Genomic DNA, 15,734 nt, shown 5'->3' on the forward strand with positions numbered 1-15,734 from the left:
CTAATGTACATATGTATGTTTTTCTTTTCCTTGTGTGCTTTCATTTGAACTTAACTTTCTGCCGTTTGTTTTGGGCTAAAAAAAGAAAGGAAGGAAGACAGAAGAAGAAACAGCCAGCAGGCAGACAGGCTCTTTTCGTTCTGTGTCTCTTGCAAATCAAATAAAAGTAAAACTTTGCTCATTTGTAGGCCGATGAATTTTGCGGTGCGTATGTACATATGTATCTTTCCCTCTCTGTATCTGTCTCTGTATTTATCTGTGTATCTTTGAAGTTGTCGAGTTGGAAGAGTTACAAATTACGAGTATTTGCCATAAAAATATCAACACATGACTCGCGACAGCACACAGCCGAGCGAGCGGCTAAAAATATGCTTTTAATTTTATATGCATAACAAATTTATGTAAAGTACACGGTCGCGTAGCCAGGTGTCCCCTGTACATGTACCTGTATCCCTGTGTGTGAGTGTTCATCTACTGACAGACAGCCTCATGAAATTGTATAAAGATGCTTACTAGGTCGTTGATATGCCTTCAACTCAGGCCTCGTCCTATCATCGGCCTCGGCCACCGCCATTATATTAAAATTGAGTCTACGTGCGGGTTAAATGTGTGGCATTCAGACACATCTACGTAGGAGAGGAGTCTAGCATATGAAAAGTGAATTTTGATAGATGATGAGTGTGGGCGGGGTTCTATTTCAGAATGCGAATGCTGCGGAAAAATGTGATTTATTTTGCCAGCTGTGTCGGCGGATTTTGTAGCACATTAAAGTATCATTATGCCAAAAAGCTGAGAAAAAAAATGCCCATGTCTATTTATGAATATGAGTGTTGTAAATGGCACAATTAAATTTAGCAATATAGGCCACAATACTAGTTCATTCGATGGTAAGATTCCGCTGCCTGCAGCCAAGAATCCCTGTAATCCCTTAAAAATTGATGTTAAGCTCCGAGGCTTAGAGCATGATCCAGATCCCACATACAGACACAGACCCAGAGTGGAGCTCTTAATAGATGACAGAGGGGAATCACGAGAGTAAATCCCAGCTTGTGCCAGAGCTGTAACTGGAACTGAAGCTGACAGAGTCTTATATATGCTGTATGTGTTTAACCCCAAAAAAGCACTTAATTAGCAGCCTTGACTTTCACCCCCAAACCATTTTTAGGGATGGCTTTAAAGGGCAGTAGACACTGTACGCCCACAGAGGACAACTGAGGAGTGAAGAGTGTGTCTGGAGTGCCTTGAACAAACTGCAGAGGCAGCATATTTTGCTCTTTGCTTTGCTGGAATTCTGTGCAAATAAACACACAATTTTAATTTACTTTTTGCTGGCTTTCCACAGTCCTCTGCCCTTGGAGCAGTTTCAGCGGGGAGCATTTTTTCTCATTTGAAGTGAAATCGAGACAGGTCGAGACCAGGGCCAGAACAACCTTTGCCATCGCTCTGAGGTCGTCGTCGTCGCCTCTGCTGCTACTTTTTGTCTTGTGCTGAATTTTTAATTTGCATGGCAAACAGTGCGCTGAAGAAGCCGGCGAGAGAGAGCGAAAGAGAGAGAGACTGAGTGAGTGAGCGAGTGCTGCTGCTGCTACCTTTCGTTGATTTGATGAAGGTCGTATTCAGGCAGCACCACCAGTAGTAGCAGCAGCGGCCAGAGCATCACCATCAGCATCAACATCAGCATCTCAAGTCGAGTCTGTACCAGGAAGGAAGGTTAAGTGCAGAAAGCTGCTTCTTGGGGTTTCTTTATATCTTTTTGTTGGTCGAGTGTGCAACAAATTGGAATATTTTTGCGCGCTATCCCTGTTGTCATACCCTGTAACCGTATGCAAGTAAAAATATATTTTTTGAAGATAAGTTTTACAGGCGAAAGAAACTTACGATCAAATGCAGGCTGGAGCTAATGTCACTGTATCTGTCTCTGTATGCTGCGATGCCCAGCAAAAATCAAGAATAAGTATCTTTAAATTTAAATTATTTGGCTTCTACTATTTGGTAAAGATTTGTTTTAAGCCGTATAATGATAGCAAATAATATTTTGTCCATTTTAATATACGAGTATTGCATGTTCTCTGTTATATCCCATAAAACGATCAAAAATACATACATCCAAATCATGAGAATATAAAACGGAATAAAACCTTCTGAGTATCGAAAATTCCTTAGTCCAACCACTAGAAAAGTCCTCTCTTGCTTGGCTGTTACTACTGTTTCTCCTTCTTCTTGTGTTGCATTTTATTGTGGCATGCTCTCTGTGGCAGCTGGCTGACACGCATACATAATAATTTGCATTACTTATGTGAGAGTGTGTGTTGAATTTAATTACAATTTTAACTGCTGTAAATGCACAATGCAATGCATTGCATAATGCATGGATGGAGAGACTATTGATAATGCCGGCTGCTCCTGGCCAACGGCACGTATACGCAATAACATTAAATTGGCATTGGCGGCACTCTAAAAATATGGCCACACTCAATGCAACAGCAGCAACAGCAGCAGCAGCTGAGAATGAAGCACAGACTCAAACTGGAACTGAAACCGAAACAGAAGCAGAGTGGAGTGGAGAGGAGAGAGGAGTATAGGGCCGTGGTAGCCGTTGCAGCGGGAAAAGAAGGACTGCTGGCTGACCCAGTTTGACTTTGGCTTCATAACTAATTCACGCACACACATACGGTACCCACTCCCGCTCACGCTGCCGTGCAGCATGGCCAGTACATAAAACATTGTGTTACATGGACCTTCAGGCACCTGGGCGCGTTGTGTGCACGGCACACGGCGTATAGCGTACAGCGTACGGCTTCGAATTGGGTCGGAATGGGTCGAGCATCGCATCGCATCGGGTCGGGTCGGGTCGGTTCGAGTCGAGTCTCGACTCGGGGTGTTGCAATATAATTAAGGTGGAATAACTTACGAGTGTTTGTGTGTGGAGTGGAGTGTCTGTTGCGTTTAAAATTGATGCGATTTAAGCGTAAGCGTGTTAGCCAGCCAATGTGGCTGCAACAATATTTGAGATCCGCTTTAAGGATTTAAGTTGAAAGCATTCGGACAGCCAAATATTAAATATGAAATTCCCTTTTACAACTGACCAATTTATTTTTTTGCATACATATCTCAGGGCTAAGGAGGGCAAGCAATCGAAGGAATAACGAAAATTTTATGCTGATTAAAATCTTATGTCATGGCTCAGCCCAACGACAGGAGGGACAGACAGCCAAACATGCAAACAGACAGACAGACAGATCGACAACTCAAGGAGGTACATCCGTCGTGGAGGAGGACATCGTCATCCTCGATGGCCACTAAAGGAAATTTCCCATTCAAATGCGAGTTCGAACAACTTGTGTACATTCGTGAAAACTCAATCTAAAAGCTATATACATAAACTGCAAGATGTTCTCAACGTTCCACACGTTTGTCTGTGTCCGTGTCCGGGTCCGGGTCCGTATCTGGGTCCAGGTCCGGGTGCTGGTGTCGTAGGACGTAAGGACCATAGACTGGGCCAAGCATATGTCCATGTAACATTGTTAGGAGAAAGGGGAAAAAAAGGGGCAAGCAGCTTACATAGAACGGAAATTTTTATGTCCCTCAACGTCAAACTCATTGCAGCAAGGACTATGTATGTCCTTTTTGCAGTTCGTCCTTCCCTTTTTTTTTTTTCATTTTGTGATCCTTTCACCGTTCGTCTTTCGCTTTCTTAACGTCCAATCGATTCTGTAGTGCTCTCTCGACCTGCGTTTCACTCAAAGCGTCTGGCATATTGAGAGCATCGTTTAATGACTAATTTGCCCTGTCTGTCCAGACAGAGTCAGCCAGTCAATCACGCTTGTTGCATAATCCACTTGCTTTTTAAGCATTTTGCATTTGTGATGCACAATTTTCCAATATTATACGAGTACTAACTCCCCCTCATCCACCAGTGCAGTTCCAGTACCAGTCCCAGCTCCATTGAAGTCGACAGCCAGGTGGGGGGTGGCAGTGTAACGTATCGAACCCAATCGATATTGGTGATTATTTAATAAACTCAATTACGAGCCATGTCCAACTGGCTATTTCCGCTACCTTTACCAGCCAGTGCGTATTTTGCTTCGAATCCTTCCGCCTTATTTTCATGCAGTTGTGGGGTTAATGCACTCGGACCAATTTTTTCTTCGCAGCAATAGAATGTCCGTCATAGTTATTTCATTGACTGGAGGGCGGACTAGGGCAGATGAGAGGTTGGATTTCGAGGCGGTGGCGGCCAATTCAACTTTTTCCACTGACATTTGTAATTTGTTGCTAATTTGACGTATACAAACATTTTTTTTTAAACCAGACTTTGGCTGCCGAAAAAACTTTTGCGCACTCCTGGACTGGACAAACTTTTTTACAGCTGGCTGTTCCGTCGGCAGTGCCAGCGGCTGTGTGCATGAACAAAAAATGGCAATTAAATGGTCTGCAATGGTTTTTGGCCAAAAGCCAAGGGCCTAAGGGCATTGGCGAATTATTTGTATATGCTATTTTTATGCATTTCAATAAAATGTCAATTTCACTCTGCCATTGACAGTTGCTGGAGCCTCGTGGGCGTGGCAGAGCACATTTTTCTTGGAATTTCCTGGAATGGAAGTGCGTCAATTGCACATGCAAATCTTTGCCAAAAACACACACGTGCCACAAGGGCACAACGAGTGCAACAGACAACAAAACATATTTCAAACATACTCTGTACCTATGCGACGCTTGTCTTCCATTTTATAAAGACTTTATTTCCCATTAAATTACTCCCACTCAGCTATCGTATAGATGGATTATAAGCTGTCAAAAACTGCACTATGAAAGTGTAAGTAAATCTTCGGCTAGAAATTCTTTCTGTCTGCTGTTTTGGTTTCTGGTTTAGGGCACGTAGCAACGCTCAGTAAACATTTAATACAAGGGGTAGGGCTGCCACCAGAAACTGAGACACAGACACACACACATATAGCCAGCCCCCTTGCTCGTCGCATATCTGACTGTCTGTCTGTGGCCCAGTTACCCTCTACCGATGCCGCACAATAAAATGCGAAACAAAACCTCAATCCAAAGTGAATATAAATTGTTTTACAGCTGACGTTTGCTTTGAATTTCAAATTTTTGCCACACGTCGCCACTCCAACCCCAACACGACCAGACCCGACCTGACCTGACCCACTGTTGCACTGTTGCAGCTGGCTCAGCGGCAGCATCGAAGCTGCCACGAAAAGGTCATTGTGTTAATTGGAGCGTAAGTTCTGATATCTTTCACTATCTGTCTATTAACAGCCCTCTGGGTGCTCTTTTCTGTTTCTGCCCACTGAGGCGTTAAATATCGTTTGGCAATTAAACATCGGACAGCCACTTGAGCGCAGCCATTTTTAGTGCGCCCCCTCCCCGCCCATTGCACTTGTGGAACTATGAATAGGTGCCCGCCGTGTCCGGTCCATGCCCTTTGTGACACTTACCCGATCGTCCGATGGCCAGATCCGATTCCAAGGCCGTTGTGGCCGATGACAGGGATTTGTCGGTGGGCAGCGCTGCCGGCGGCATGGGCAGCGGACCCACTGTGGACGTGGTGGTTAGGTCGCAGCACTCCCGCTCGGGGAACTCGCTGCAGCGTGCCAGATGCAGGGCGCCCCCAAAGAGCGTCACCCACACGCTGAGCCAGCAGCAGGAGAGGATTTTCAGGTTCTTGATACGAAAGCGGGTCATGTTGTGGCTGTTGTGTCCACCTTCTTCTCCTCCTTCTCAGTTTGCTGATGATTCTGGTGGATTTCCTTCTGCTGATTATTATTGATTTTGTTACCTATTTTAAACACTGTCGCCGCTGGCTTGATTTAGGCTTTCAAACACTTTGTTTTTCTTGTCGTTTTTGGTTACAGTTTTTGCGAGATGCGTGCATTTTAAGCAGCATCGAGAATATTGCCACTGCTACGAGTATTTCCGGTTTGTTTCGACATTTCCGCTCTGTATTTGCAGTTCTCTTTTGGCATGGCTTGTATCTGTTTATTTTACTTTATGCGCACTAAAATAAATTCACGAATTTAAAACCAGACAGGCACACTTTTGTCGTGGTTGACTTTAAATATGAGTATCTGTTTGCCTTGGAAAAACGGAGGGAAACTGGGCAACTCTGGCAACTGTTGAAGTGAGTACAAGGGCAAATATTGACAACCGCAGAGCCACAAGGGGATGGCGGGGAGGGGGAGTCATAGGAGTCAGAGGATTCAGAGGAGTTAGTGGGAGAACCGAAGGAGAGAGTCGACAGTCAAACTATGAACAGCATTTACAATTACTTTCGACAAAAATGTACGAGTACTCGTATATAGACAACAATAGACATAATGCAGCAATAACGACAGATACAAGCAACAGCAACAGCGAACGCCAAACGGAAGGAACGAGACAGGCAGCAACAGAGGGAAAGAGACAGCAACTAAAAAGCGAAGGCTGAGGGACGGCAGCGGCAGCGACGGATCCGCCCACTGCAAACACTGAATAACATAAAAACTTTTTCATTTACAATTTGCTCAGTGGGTCTATGTCTATGGCCAAAAAGGAAGGAGACCAACAACAGAACCACAAGAACAACAATAACAATAGCAACAGCAACCGAGTAACAAGAAAATGTGGAAAAGTTTTGGGTAAATGCGAAAAGTTGTTGCTGGCTGCTGTCGCAAGTGCTGCGGTTTTTGCGCCGCTGTGCCGCTATCTAAATCCGGACTGTCGCTGGCGTATGCGCAATATGCAAAATTTAAACTGCAAAATGCAAACTGCAAGTCTTTCTCTTTTCTCTGTGTGTCGCTGGCTGCTCAAATTAATTCACTTTGCTACTTTAGACAAGCTTTTATCGAGCAAATCGCGCTGAAATGTTTGCCAAATCAATAAAAATATAATTTGCTGCGATTTGGCTCAAAGGCAAAGCCAAACACTCGAGTGTTCTGCCAGAAGAGGCAAGTGGAATAAGAGGACTGCGACTGGGACTGGTAAACACTCCTGTGCACAATCATGTAAACATACTGAGGCGACAGACGCCAGTCGACAGGCAAATGCAACACGCATCTTTTGGCCGGAGGCAAGCGACGCCCGGGGGCCAGCGAATAAACTCGAGGAAAATTATTACCAAACAGCGACAGGAAGGGGAAGGAGACATGTTTCACAGCACAGTCAATCACTGGAGGAGCAAAGGGAATGGCTGCGAAGCAGTTGCAAGGACGAAGGCCGAGGCGACGAAAGTTGCCAGTCAACGGAGCGAAATGCAGGCAAACACAGACGACAAACGCTGGAGAAAACGGCGACTGGAGCTGGGCGCCAAGGCGTTCTCTGCATTTCCCTTGTTGTTTCTGCTTGAAATGATTTTTTCGCCATGCCCACAGTTGCCCCAGTCCGTGCCCCTGCCCCTGCCACTACCACCATTTTTTGCCCAAGTGGAATATAACGAGAAGATGCAATGAATTTTTTTTATACATATTTTTTCCATGCTCCTCTTGCAACGCGTTGGCCGCCGCCGCCGTTGCCGTTGCCGTTTGAGATATGTTCGCCATAGCCATCGCGCGCCATCTCCGTCGTCATGGCTGTCGTTTGCTTTTGAGCCAAAGTGTTGCCATAACGAGCGTAAAATGGCGGCAAAAAGACGACGCGCAGAGACAACATGAGGCTCGGAAGCGACGGCTTCCAATCTAAAAACAAACAGCAGGCCCAGCAGCCAGCACAGCCAGCATTCCCTCTTTTGTGAGCGAGTGTGTGAAAAAATAACGAAGCGAAAATTGAAACTAAAATAAAGCCATGTTTACCTTACAAATTGTTACCTGTGCCCCCGACCCCCGACCCCGACAACGGTCCCCCTCCCGCCCCCTCGTGCCCAGGCTCCGTCTCAAAGTTTATTTATTTAAAGTTTCAACTTTTTGCATAAGTTATCGTTACGGTTGAGGTCTTTGCCAAGTCCTGGCAGGCGGCAGCTGGTAACCGTTTGGGCCATGTGTAGCATCCAGCAATTTGGATGGTAATGTGTAATAAATAAAGCAAATTAAAGAACATAGACTCGACCACAGGCAGGGGTCCATTTTCAAACCAAAACAGACCGGACCAGAACAGACCTACGCCAAACCAGCACCAGTACCAGTACTGGAAACCCTGCAGAGCGGTCTCAGTCCAGCAGCTGTGCAAATATGTGTGTCAATGGCCCTCGGTTGGAGGCAGTCTGCGTGAGCCAGCTTAACATTTAAATATCCTTTTACCCTTTTGCTAGTACTACTCCTGCCTTACTCTGTCTGACCAAACAAGCCAATAAATGTACCACAAATTTGTATGTCAACCAGTGAGGCACTGCATTGACACACTTGGCCGGTCTTCGGGTTTCGAAAATAGAGAATGCCACATGCCTTTCACATGCCAAGCCGAAAATTCGATTTAAATTGGAATTCTTTGGGTCTTAAGTCCATCTTTTGGACACTGACGCTGCGACTGAATGAGAGAGAGACATTCCTGCATGCAACACTTTGTGAGAAATTCCAAGTATGCAGAGGACAGGGCCAGGCCAAGTGCATTGAATAGAACGATAGAATCTAATTAGCCGCCTGTCAGTGTCACTATCATCATCAGCTTCAGCATAAGCATCAGCATCCGCATCCGCATGAGTATCTCATAAAAGTTACTTCTGTTACTTCGCTGACTGACTGAGTAACTGACTGACTGGCAGTCAACAAAATTGCCGGGAAACTTTTCCGGGCCTGATATAATTATGTGCCCCATAACCGTAACAAGCTGATACGAGTACTGCCGCTCCTCTGGGTCCTCTGTGTAAGAACACTATGCGGTTATACCTTGACGTCAGCCCCCAGATGCAGTGTCGAGTGACAGTTGTTGTCTTCATCGTGCTGTCTGTGCATGACAAATGCAATTTGAGCGGCCCAAGTCAGACTCAAAGCCAAAGCTGGCAAAGGTAATTGTACTCAGGCATAAATATCATCCAAACACAACCAGAAAAACGAATAAACCCCACCTTGAGTTGAGGCGAATGATGAGATACCCTTGCTAAGTGTATGAATAAAGGAAAGATGAATACTTAGAAGGAAGGATTGTTCTATGGAAAATAAATGAGCATAGAAACTCTACATAGAAATAATTCTCTACTTATATGTGCTGCATCGCAATTTGTGACTGACTCTCATGGAGTTTGAGTTTTTAGAAATCAGCTAATTTTTGATGTGACTTTTATTTGAGTTTGATTTGAATCTTTTTCTCCTTCTCTCTTCCGTTTATAGCAAAAGTTTCTGGAGTTGAGGATTGCTGTTCCTGCTGCTGCTGCTGCTGCATCTGGTCAACTGGCGGACCGGGCCGGACCGGCCGCAACTCCTCTCATAATTACATTCTAGGGCGGATCTCTGATGCATTTTTAATAGTCTCGCTGGGCTATGTGGCAGACAATGTACGCGGTAATGAGTCCCAAAATGTTTGCCTCTCCTCTTCAAATGCAAAACTTATTTTCCCCATTTGTTCGGAAATCAGTCACGAATTCAGCGAACTTATTTTGCGGCCTGTCTGTCTGTCTGTCAAGCGTTTGCAACACGGTCTCATGTATTATGTAAGGCGATTTTATTGTTTGTGAAAGTTTAAATGGGGCTTGGAGGTCACCGATGCTGCTGCTGCTGTCTACCCGACTTGCCCGACCTCTGCTGAAAATCCCCTTCGGATTCCCTCTAATTCAATGAGAAATAAACAGGATAATTATATAGAAAACTTGGGCAGGTTGTTGGTGGTTGAGCAGTGGGCAAAACAAAGTCCAAATTTGGTCAACTTTGATTTGATTCTGGAGCTGAACATCCTTGGATTAACTTTAAACTTTGTCCTTTCTGGTACAGGGCTATTTGGAAAAGTTCAGCCATAAAATGTCATCTACTAATCGAGGCTTCGATTGATTTTTCCACGTGCAGACAGGCAGCAAAAAAGCAAAAAACTCAGGCACTTGAAAATTCGTGTCTGGCCTCTTTTTGCCGGGCTATTTATATTTATGCTTGCCATTTTATGACTTTAATTTATGAGTATTGATTTCAGCGCACTCCATACCCCATCCCCATCAGACCCTGTCGTGTGGGTCTGTCTGAGAATCGAAGCAGGTGCAGGACATCGGAGTCACACGAAGTACTCGCCGTACATGGCCCTGCCCGGACGGGGAATGGGTTTCAAAATTGAATCAAACATTTAAATTATACTTCTGACTGGGGTATTGAGTATCGGGTCGTATTGGAGAGTGTTGGCAACCCCTCTAATTGCCCTCATTTGATGTGACACACACGAACGGAGACAAAGACAGCTTTGACCTTTTCGGTTTTACAATTTTTTGAACTATCGATCTATCGAGTGTGGGCTGTCTATCTGTCCGGCTGTCTCTTTGTGGGATTGCTGAAAGGGCACCGAAACATGGCCAATTAATACGATTAAGGGCCGAGATTACGCCCAAATCGTTTCTAGGAGCAGTCCTCAAAGTAGGACTCCATTGTGGATATAGTCAAAAATGAAATTCCGCTTGCATCATTAATAAATGTCGTTGCAAAAGTCGTGCAGTGTACGCAGGTTAAAGGCATAATCCAATCGACCAGTAAAGCATATATAGTACATATGTGGCACACACACACACGCACACATGGTCGCTCAGACTCGAGGGACTTGGGCATGGACCTGGCATTAGGATAATGGATGATTACTGGGAAACGTGTGGCCTGGTCTGGCCTGGCCTGGCCTGGCCTGGGCTGGCTTTCCTTGGCGTGCGGCATGGTGCCATTTACATGCGGCAGCAACGTTAGTCAAAGTCATGTTTCGGTCTAAGGTTTCACTGAACGCACACACGGGGAGATCTCTATAAGAGAATGTACATATGTATATATGGATACCACCCCTACATAAAGTCAATTTCGTGTACAATTTTATTTGCATACAAGAAGTGCAAGACAGAAGGCAGCGGCAGGGACCTGAAGGGACTTGCTAGACAAGCCAGAGACACACTTAGACACACATTTGGCTCGTCCTCGTCTTATTGCATGTCTTGCAATTTATTTGTCTGCCCCTCCAGGAACCCCCAGAAACCCCGATCCCCAGCCCGAGCCAAAGCCCAAGCCAGAGACTGCAATGCCCTCACTCATGGAAGAAAAATAGCTACAAAAGTCATTGAATGAATTTTATGCATTGACATTCGTCCCCATTCCGTCCGCCTTGTCTCTTCTTCGCCATTGCCAAATATTGCAGGACGAAAGAGATGGATATAGTGTGGCAGAAAGGGATGGACAGAGAGGCAGGCCGTCAGGGTTTGCTGCGACAACGACATGTCAAACTGACCCAGTTATGCATTGTTTCCATAGCCTGCTCTTGCGCTCGTTTTTTGCGGTATGTTTGCCTGAAAATTTGGTCAATAATTTTAAGCCCCCGCTGCCAAGGGTGTCCCCCCACTCACAGCACTCCCGCCATCAAAAATGCTGCCAGTCCCCATCACATCATTCATATTTGCTGCCATTGTTGTTTGTCATTGTCGTGTTGCTGTTTAATGTTTGCACTTGCATTGATTTTCCGTTTTTCCGTTATTCCGTTTTCATTGTGCATTTACTTGTATTTGAATTCACACCCAAACACACACACAAAATAAAACCTCTAAAGAGGTATGTCAACTTGTTTGCTTTGGCACCCCACATTTGAATTCATTTGTGGATAGGATTTTTCAGATTTAAATGGAATAAGCAGCCAGGTCGCATTGATATAACCCATATAAGCCTTGAGCCAGTGCCTGTCTCTGGCTGTGTCCCGTTATTAATTATGCAAATTGTGCATAGATATGGGAGTGGATTGTCTTGGGCCAGGTGCTTAAACCTTTGACAGTTAATTGGGTCAGTCAGCAAACTGCAGCCAAATCACTTGAGTCGACAGTCTATAATTTAAACATGAGTGCAGTGCTCCCACACAGAGTGAGGAACACGCACACACACTCACACACACTCACACACACCACACGAGAGGGCTGGCCGGAACACAGGCAATTAGTGATGGCAGGCGCAGGCAGGAAATCAGGCGGGCGGACACTTGAGCCCACAGACAGGGCTCTTAAAAATATTAAAAACCAAAATACCAACATGCCACGTCTGGCCAAAGTGACCACATCAAAGCGTACGACGGTGCGTATGAGCAATGTATGGAAGAGGAAGAACAGAGCCAGGATATGATCCGGAGCCGCTGGAGAGCAGTTCTCTGGTGTGGTGTGTGGAAGCACTTCACCAAATGCCAAATATGGTTCCTTTTTTCGTTTTATTCGAAATGTTTTCTTTTTCCGCACGATACAGGAAGCATCGTCGTTAGTTTTTTTTTTTTTGTGTTGCTGCATATGGCCAGCAATAGTCACGTGCACACACCAGAATCGCATGGACAGAGAGACAGACAGACAGACACGCATACATACATGCATACATACAAGCATGTACATGCTGCCATAAAGTAATTCAGTGTTGTTCCAATAAAGTGCTTCATAAATATTTATTGGATTATCGAACGCATCGGATATACAGACAGCCAGCCAGCCAGCCACAGGATGAGGAGCAGAACGCACATTGCTCCATTGCCATAATGAATATGAAGCAATGAGCATTGCAATAAGCGCACGTATGAATAAATGAGAGTACACCAGAGAAGCAGAGTAAAGAAAAAGCAAAGCACAACGCAGTAAAGAAAGGACAGGGAGAAAGAGCAGAGAAAGCATCGGAGTGAATGAGTAATGGAGCCGTGCCATATCTGAATGGGAGTGAATGAAAGAATCCTTACGGCAAATAAACTAATAGTTCAAGTACTTTCAAGTGCCGGTTTTTGTTCTCATAATTTAATCAACGACTCTCCCTCTTTCTCTCTCTCTCTCTCTCGTTTTCATGGATTGGCATTTATGGGATATGTACCTATGGAGTGATAAATAAATGCCATAAATTTATTCATCGACGCTTAATTAACTAACTTTCCGGGACGATCATCGTTGGCGCTAATTGCATAATCAATTAACACATTTTATGCTTTAATTATAATCAACTGAAGGCAGTGGCTCTGCCAGTAATTAAAAGAGGATTAAATCCATAATCAATTACATTAAAGCCTCGTTAAAGTCTGGCTATTTAAGGCATGGAATAAGTCTGGCGGCGCCTGAAAATTGCTATTTATTATTTATTTTGATATTTACATCAACAATCGGGAAATCAGGCGAGCAAACAATTCCAAAAGTCGAACAAGAGCTGGGAAACAAGAGCCAAAACGGAACCCCATAGACAGGAGCAGCCACCACCTTTGGGCCTGCAGGTATTTAGGGTGCTTGCATATTTGATGGCCTGTCATTGTTTATATTGTTCAAATCTTTGGCCCACTCACACTCACATGTGTGTGTGTGTGGTGTGTGCACGATTATGTATGTATGAATGTATGTATGTCATTCAGTCCGTCTGCCTGGGAATTTCTTATTGTGACTTCATTTGCACATTTTACAAAAACATTGAGGCGTGTAATTCAAAAAAAGGGGGAAAGGCTGCACTGCTGCGTGTCCCAACCACTGACAAAAAGTCAACTGAAAAACTGTTGAAAGTGCTGCCTGGAGCTCGGATACGAGTTCGAGTATCGTAATGTATTCATAGAAAATGACAACTGACAAGAGAATCAGACAAATGGAAAATCTGACTTGCCATGTTTCGTATCTCAGAGGGTTACAGAGAGACACTGAGGCACTGAGACAGTTGAGACAGGATGGGAGTACGGCCGGATGGGAGCAAGGATGGGAGAATGGAGATGGAGGGCCAACACTAATCACACATAAATCAAAAAAATGACAGAAAGTGTAAGAACAACAGCAGCTGGTGGTGATCTTGCTGTCAGACATATGGCATAAGGCAAACTGCCGACATGATACACGAAATCAAATCGAATCGAATCCAATGCAAATGTAAGGGAATAATGGTAGAAAAGCGGATTGCATGGCACGAAGGGATATTGCCATATTGCTATAGGCATATGGGGGAAAATCTCAGCCATGAGGCAGCTGCTGGCGGCATGCAGCTCATGTAATATTAATTACAAATTACAGGCAAGTACATTAAACATGCATTGTCATCTCCCCCGGGGCCATGGCAAACACGGGGCTCAGTCCCGTTCAACTTTATGTATGCCCCACTGCTCCATTGTGAGCGATGTATGGGAGCGATAAAAAAACATGGAAAATGCCAGCCAGCCCTATCGAGTGCCTCTAACACAATGCCATTGTAATATCGATTACAAAGCCCTCGAAAGCCATATTAGCCTACGCTGGCTGGCCACACTGCGTATACGTTATGTACGTAAGTATTAATAAATCTATGTGTGTGCCGTGTGCGCCATATTCCGGGTCCTGGGGCGTGGGTGGGCGTCGGCCCGACCTCACATAATTGCTGTCATGAAACTCGTTATAATACACCTTTTCCGGGTGGTGGCGGTGGTTCATTTTATCAGCTTATTCAGCTCCCTTCACCTTACTCCACTCCACTCCACTCAATTTCACTTCCATCTGCCCCCCCATGGCCGCATGGCCACAATGCATTGATTGATTCTTTTCACTGGCCATTGAGTAATTGTTGTTGATTTAATAATTTATTGCGGTGGCAATTATTTAAACTGCCCCAGAGATGGACAAGCCATTGACGTCAGTGCGGTACGCCTCAAATAGGAACTGTAAACATTTTGTTCAAATCCGAGCTGGGAATGGAATGGAGTGGAGTGGACAAAATGTAGTCCACCTCGAGGAGGAGTACGGAGAAGAATGAATAGGGCAAATGGTAAATCCATGGCAGGGCGACACATTTGCATAAGCAAATCTGATGCTACTTGCAAAAAGTAGAAAGTAGAGTGCAGAAAGTAGAAAGTAGAAGCTAGAAAGGAACACTCGCACTCACACTAGCAGAGTATGTCAAAGCGAATGAGTTGAAAAGCTGCATTAAACAACACTTAGAAGTAGGAGTGGTGAGTGGAGGGGGGTGGGGAGTGCGGAGTGCGGAGAGTGGGTGCAGCAAAAATGATTCATGATTTGTATGCGGACAGCGACGAGTGTAAAGTGAAGGGAGGAACAAAAGGAGTGGATCGCTGAGCTGGAGCTATAGCTGTAGCTTTAGCTAGAGGTCCGGACTGTAGGTGGAGTGTGGAAGAAAAACAAATATTGTTCAAATTGTTTTACATGTGGTGTGTCGGGCAGGGGAAGCGGTTCAACCAGCTGCGCTGCTGTTGGTGCCAGCTGGGGCAGGTAACAAGCCAAACAAAGAGCACACAAAAGCTGCAAGCCAGAAAAACTGTATAAAATGTCAAGGTAAACTAACGAACTGGCTTAGCACTGGTAAAGCGGAAACGGAAATGCCAGCGAACGTTTAAAGCGGCCCCAACTTTGGTCATGGCTGCATTTAAAGGATCCTTCCCCGGCACTACTGATAAGCAGCTGGAAAAAGGATAACACAACAGCAGCAGCCTGAATGGGCCGCGTAATTAGAGTGTAAACGAGCGACAGGCAGGCGCAAAGTTCAAATCGCTGCTCAAAAGTAATTAAAAAGTTGCAAATAAAAAGCAAAGAATAAGTCCAAATTACGCGATTGCGAAAAAAGTTTGCGACAGGCCCGAGACCTTCCTTCTTCCACCCCCCGCCCCATGTATTTATCTATCTTGCTGTGGACCCAGACTAAAAACTCTTTAAAATCCGATTTAACTGCGGAATGAATGCA

General features: G+C 44.9%; 1 protein-coding gene across 10 annotated transcripts in view; it reads right to left on the bottom strand.

Moving 5' to 3' along the window:
- LOC111077196 overlaps positions 1–15,734 on the bottom strand; it is a 105,396-nt gene that overhangs the window by 54,183 nt on the left and 35,479 nt on the right. For 9 of the 10 annotated variants that reach the window (XM_041596420.1, XM_041596419.1, XM_041596418.1 and 6 more), the window contains exon 2: positions 5,454–6,013. The exons of the other annotated variant lie outside the window; for it this stretch is intronic. In XM_041596420.1, coding sequence (XP_041452354.1) covers positions 5,454–5,700 — 247 coding nt within the window. In that variant the 5' untranslated portion in view covers positions 5,701–6,013. The remainder of the gene's footprint in view (positions 1–5,453; positions 6,014–15,734) is intronic. 10 annotated transcript variants of the gene reach the window in all.

The sequence above is a fragment of the Drosophila obscura genome, unplaced genomic scaffold (genome assembly GCF_018151105.1).
Source record: "Drosophila obscura isolate BZ-5 IFL unplaced genomic scaffold, ASM1815110v1 contig_150, whole genome shotgun sequence".
NCBI lineage: Eukaryota > Metazoa > Arthropoda > Insecta > Diptera > Drosophilidae > Drosophila > Drosophila obscura.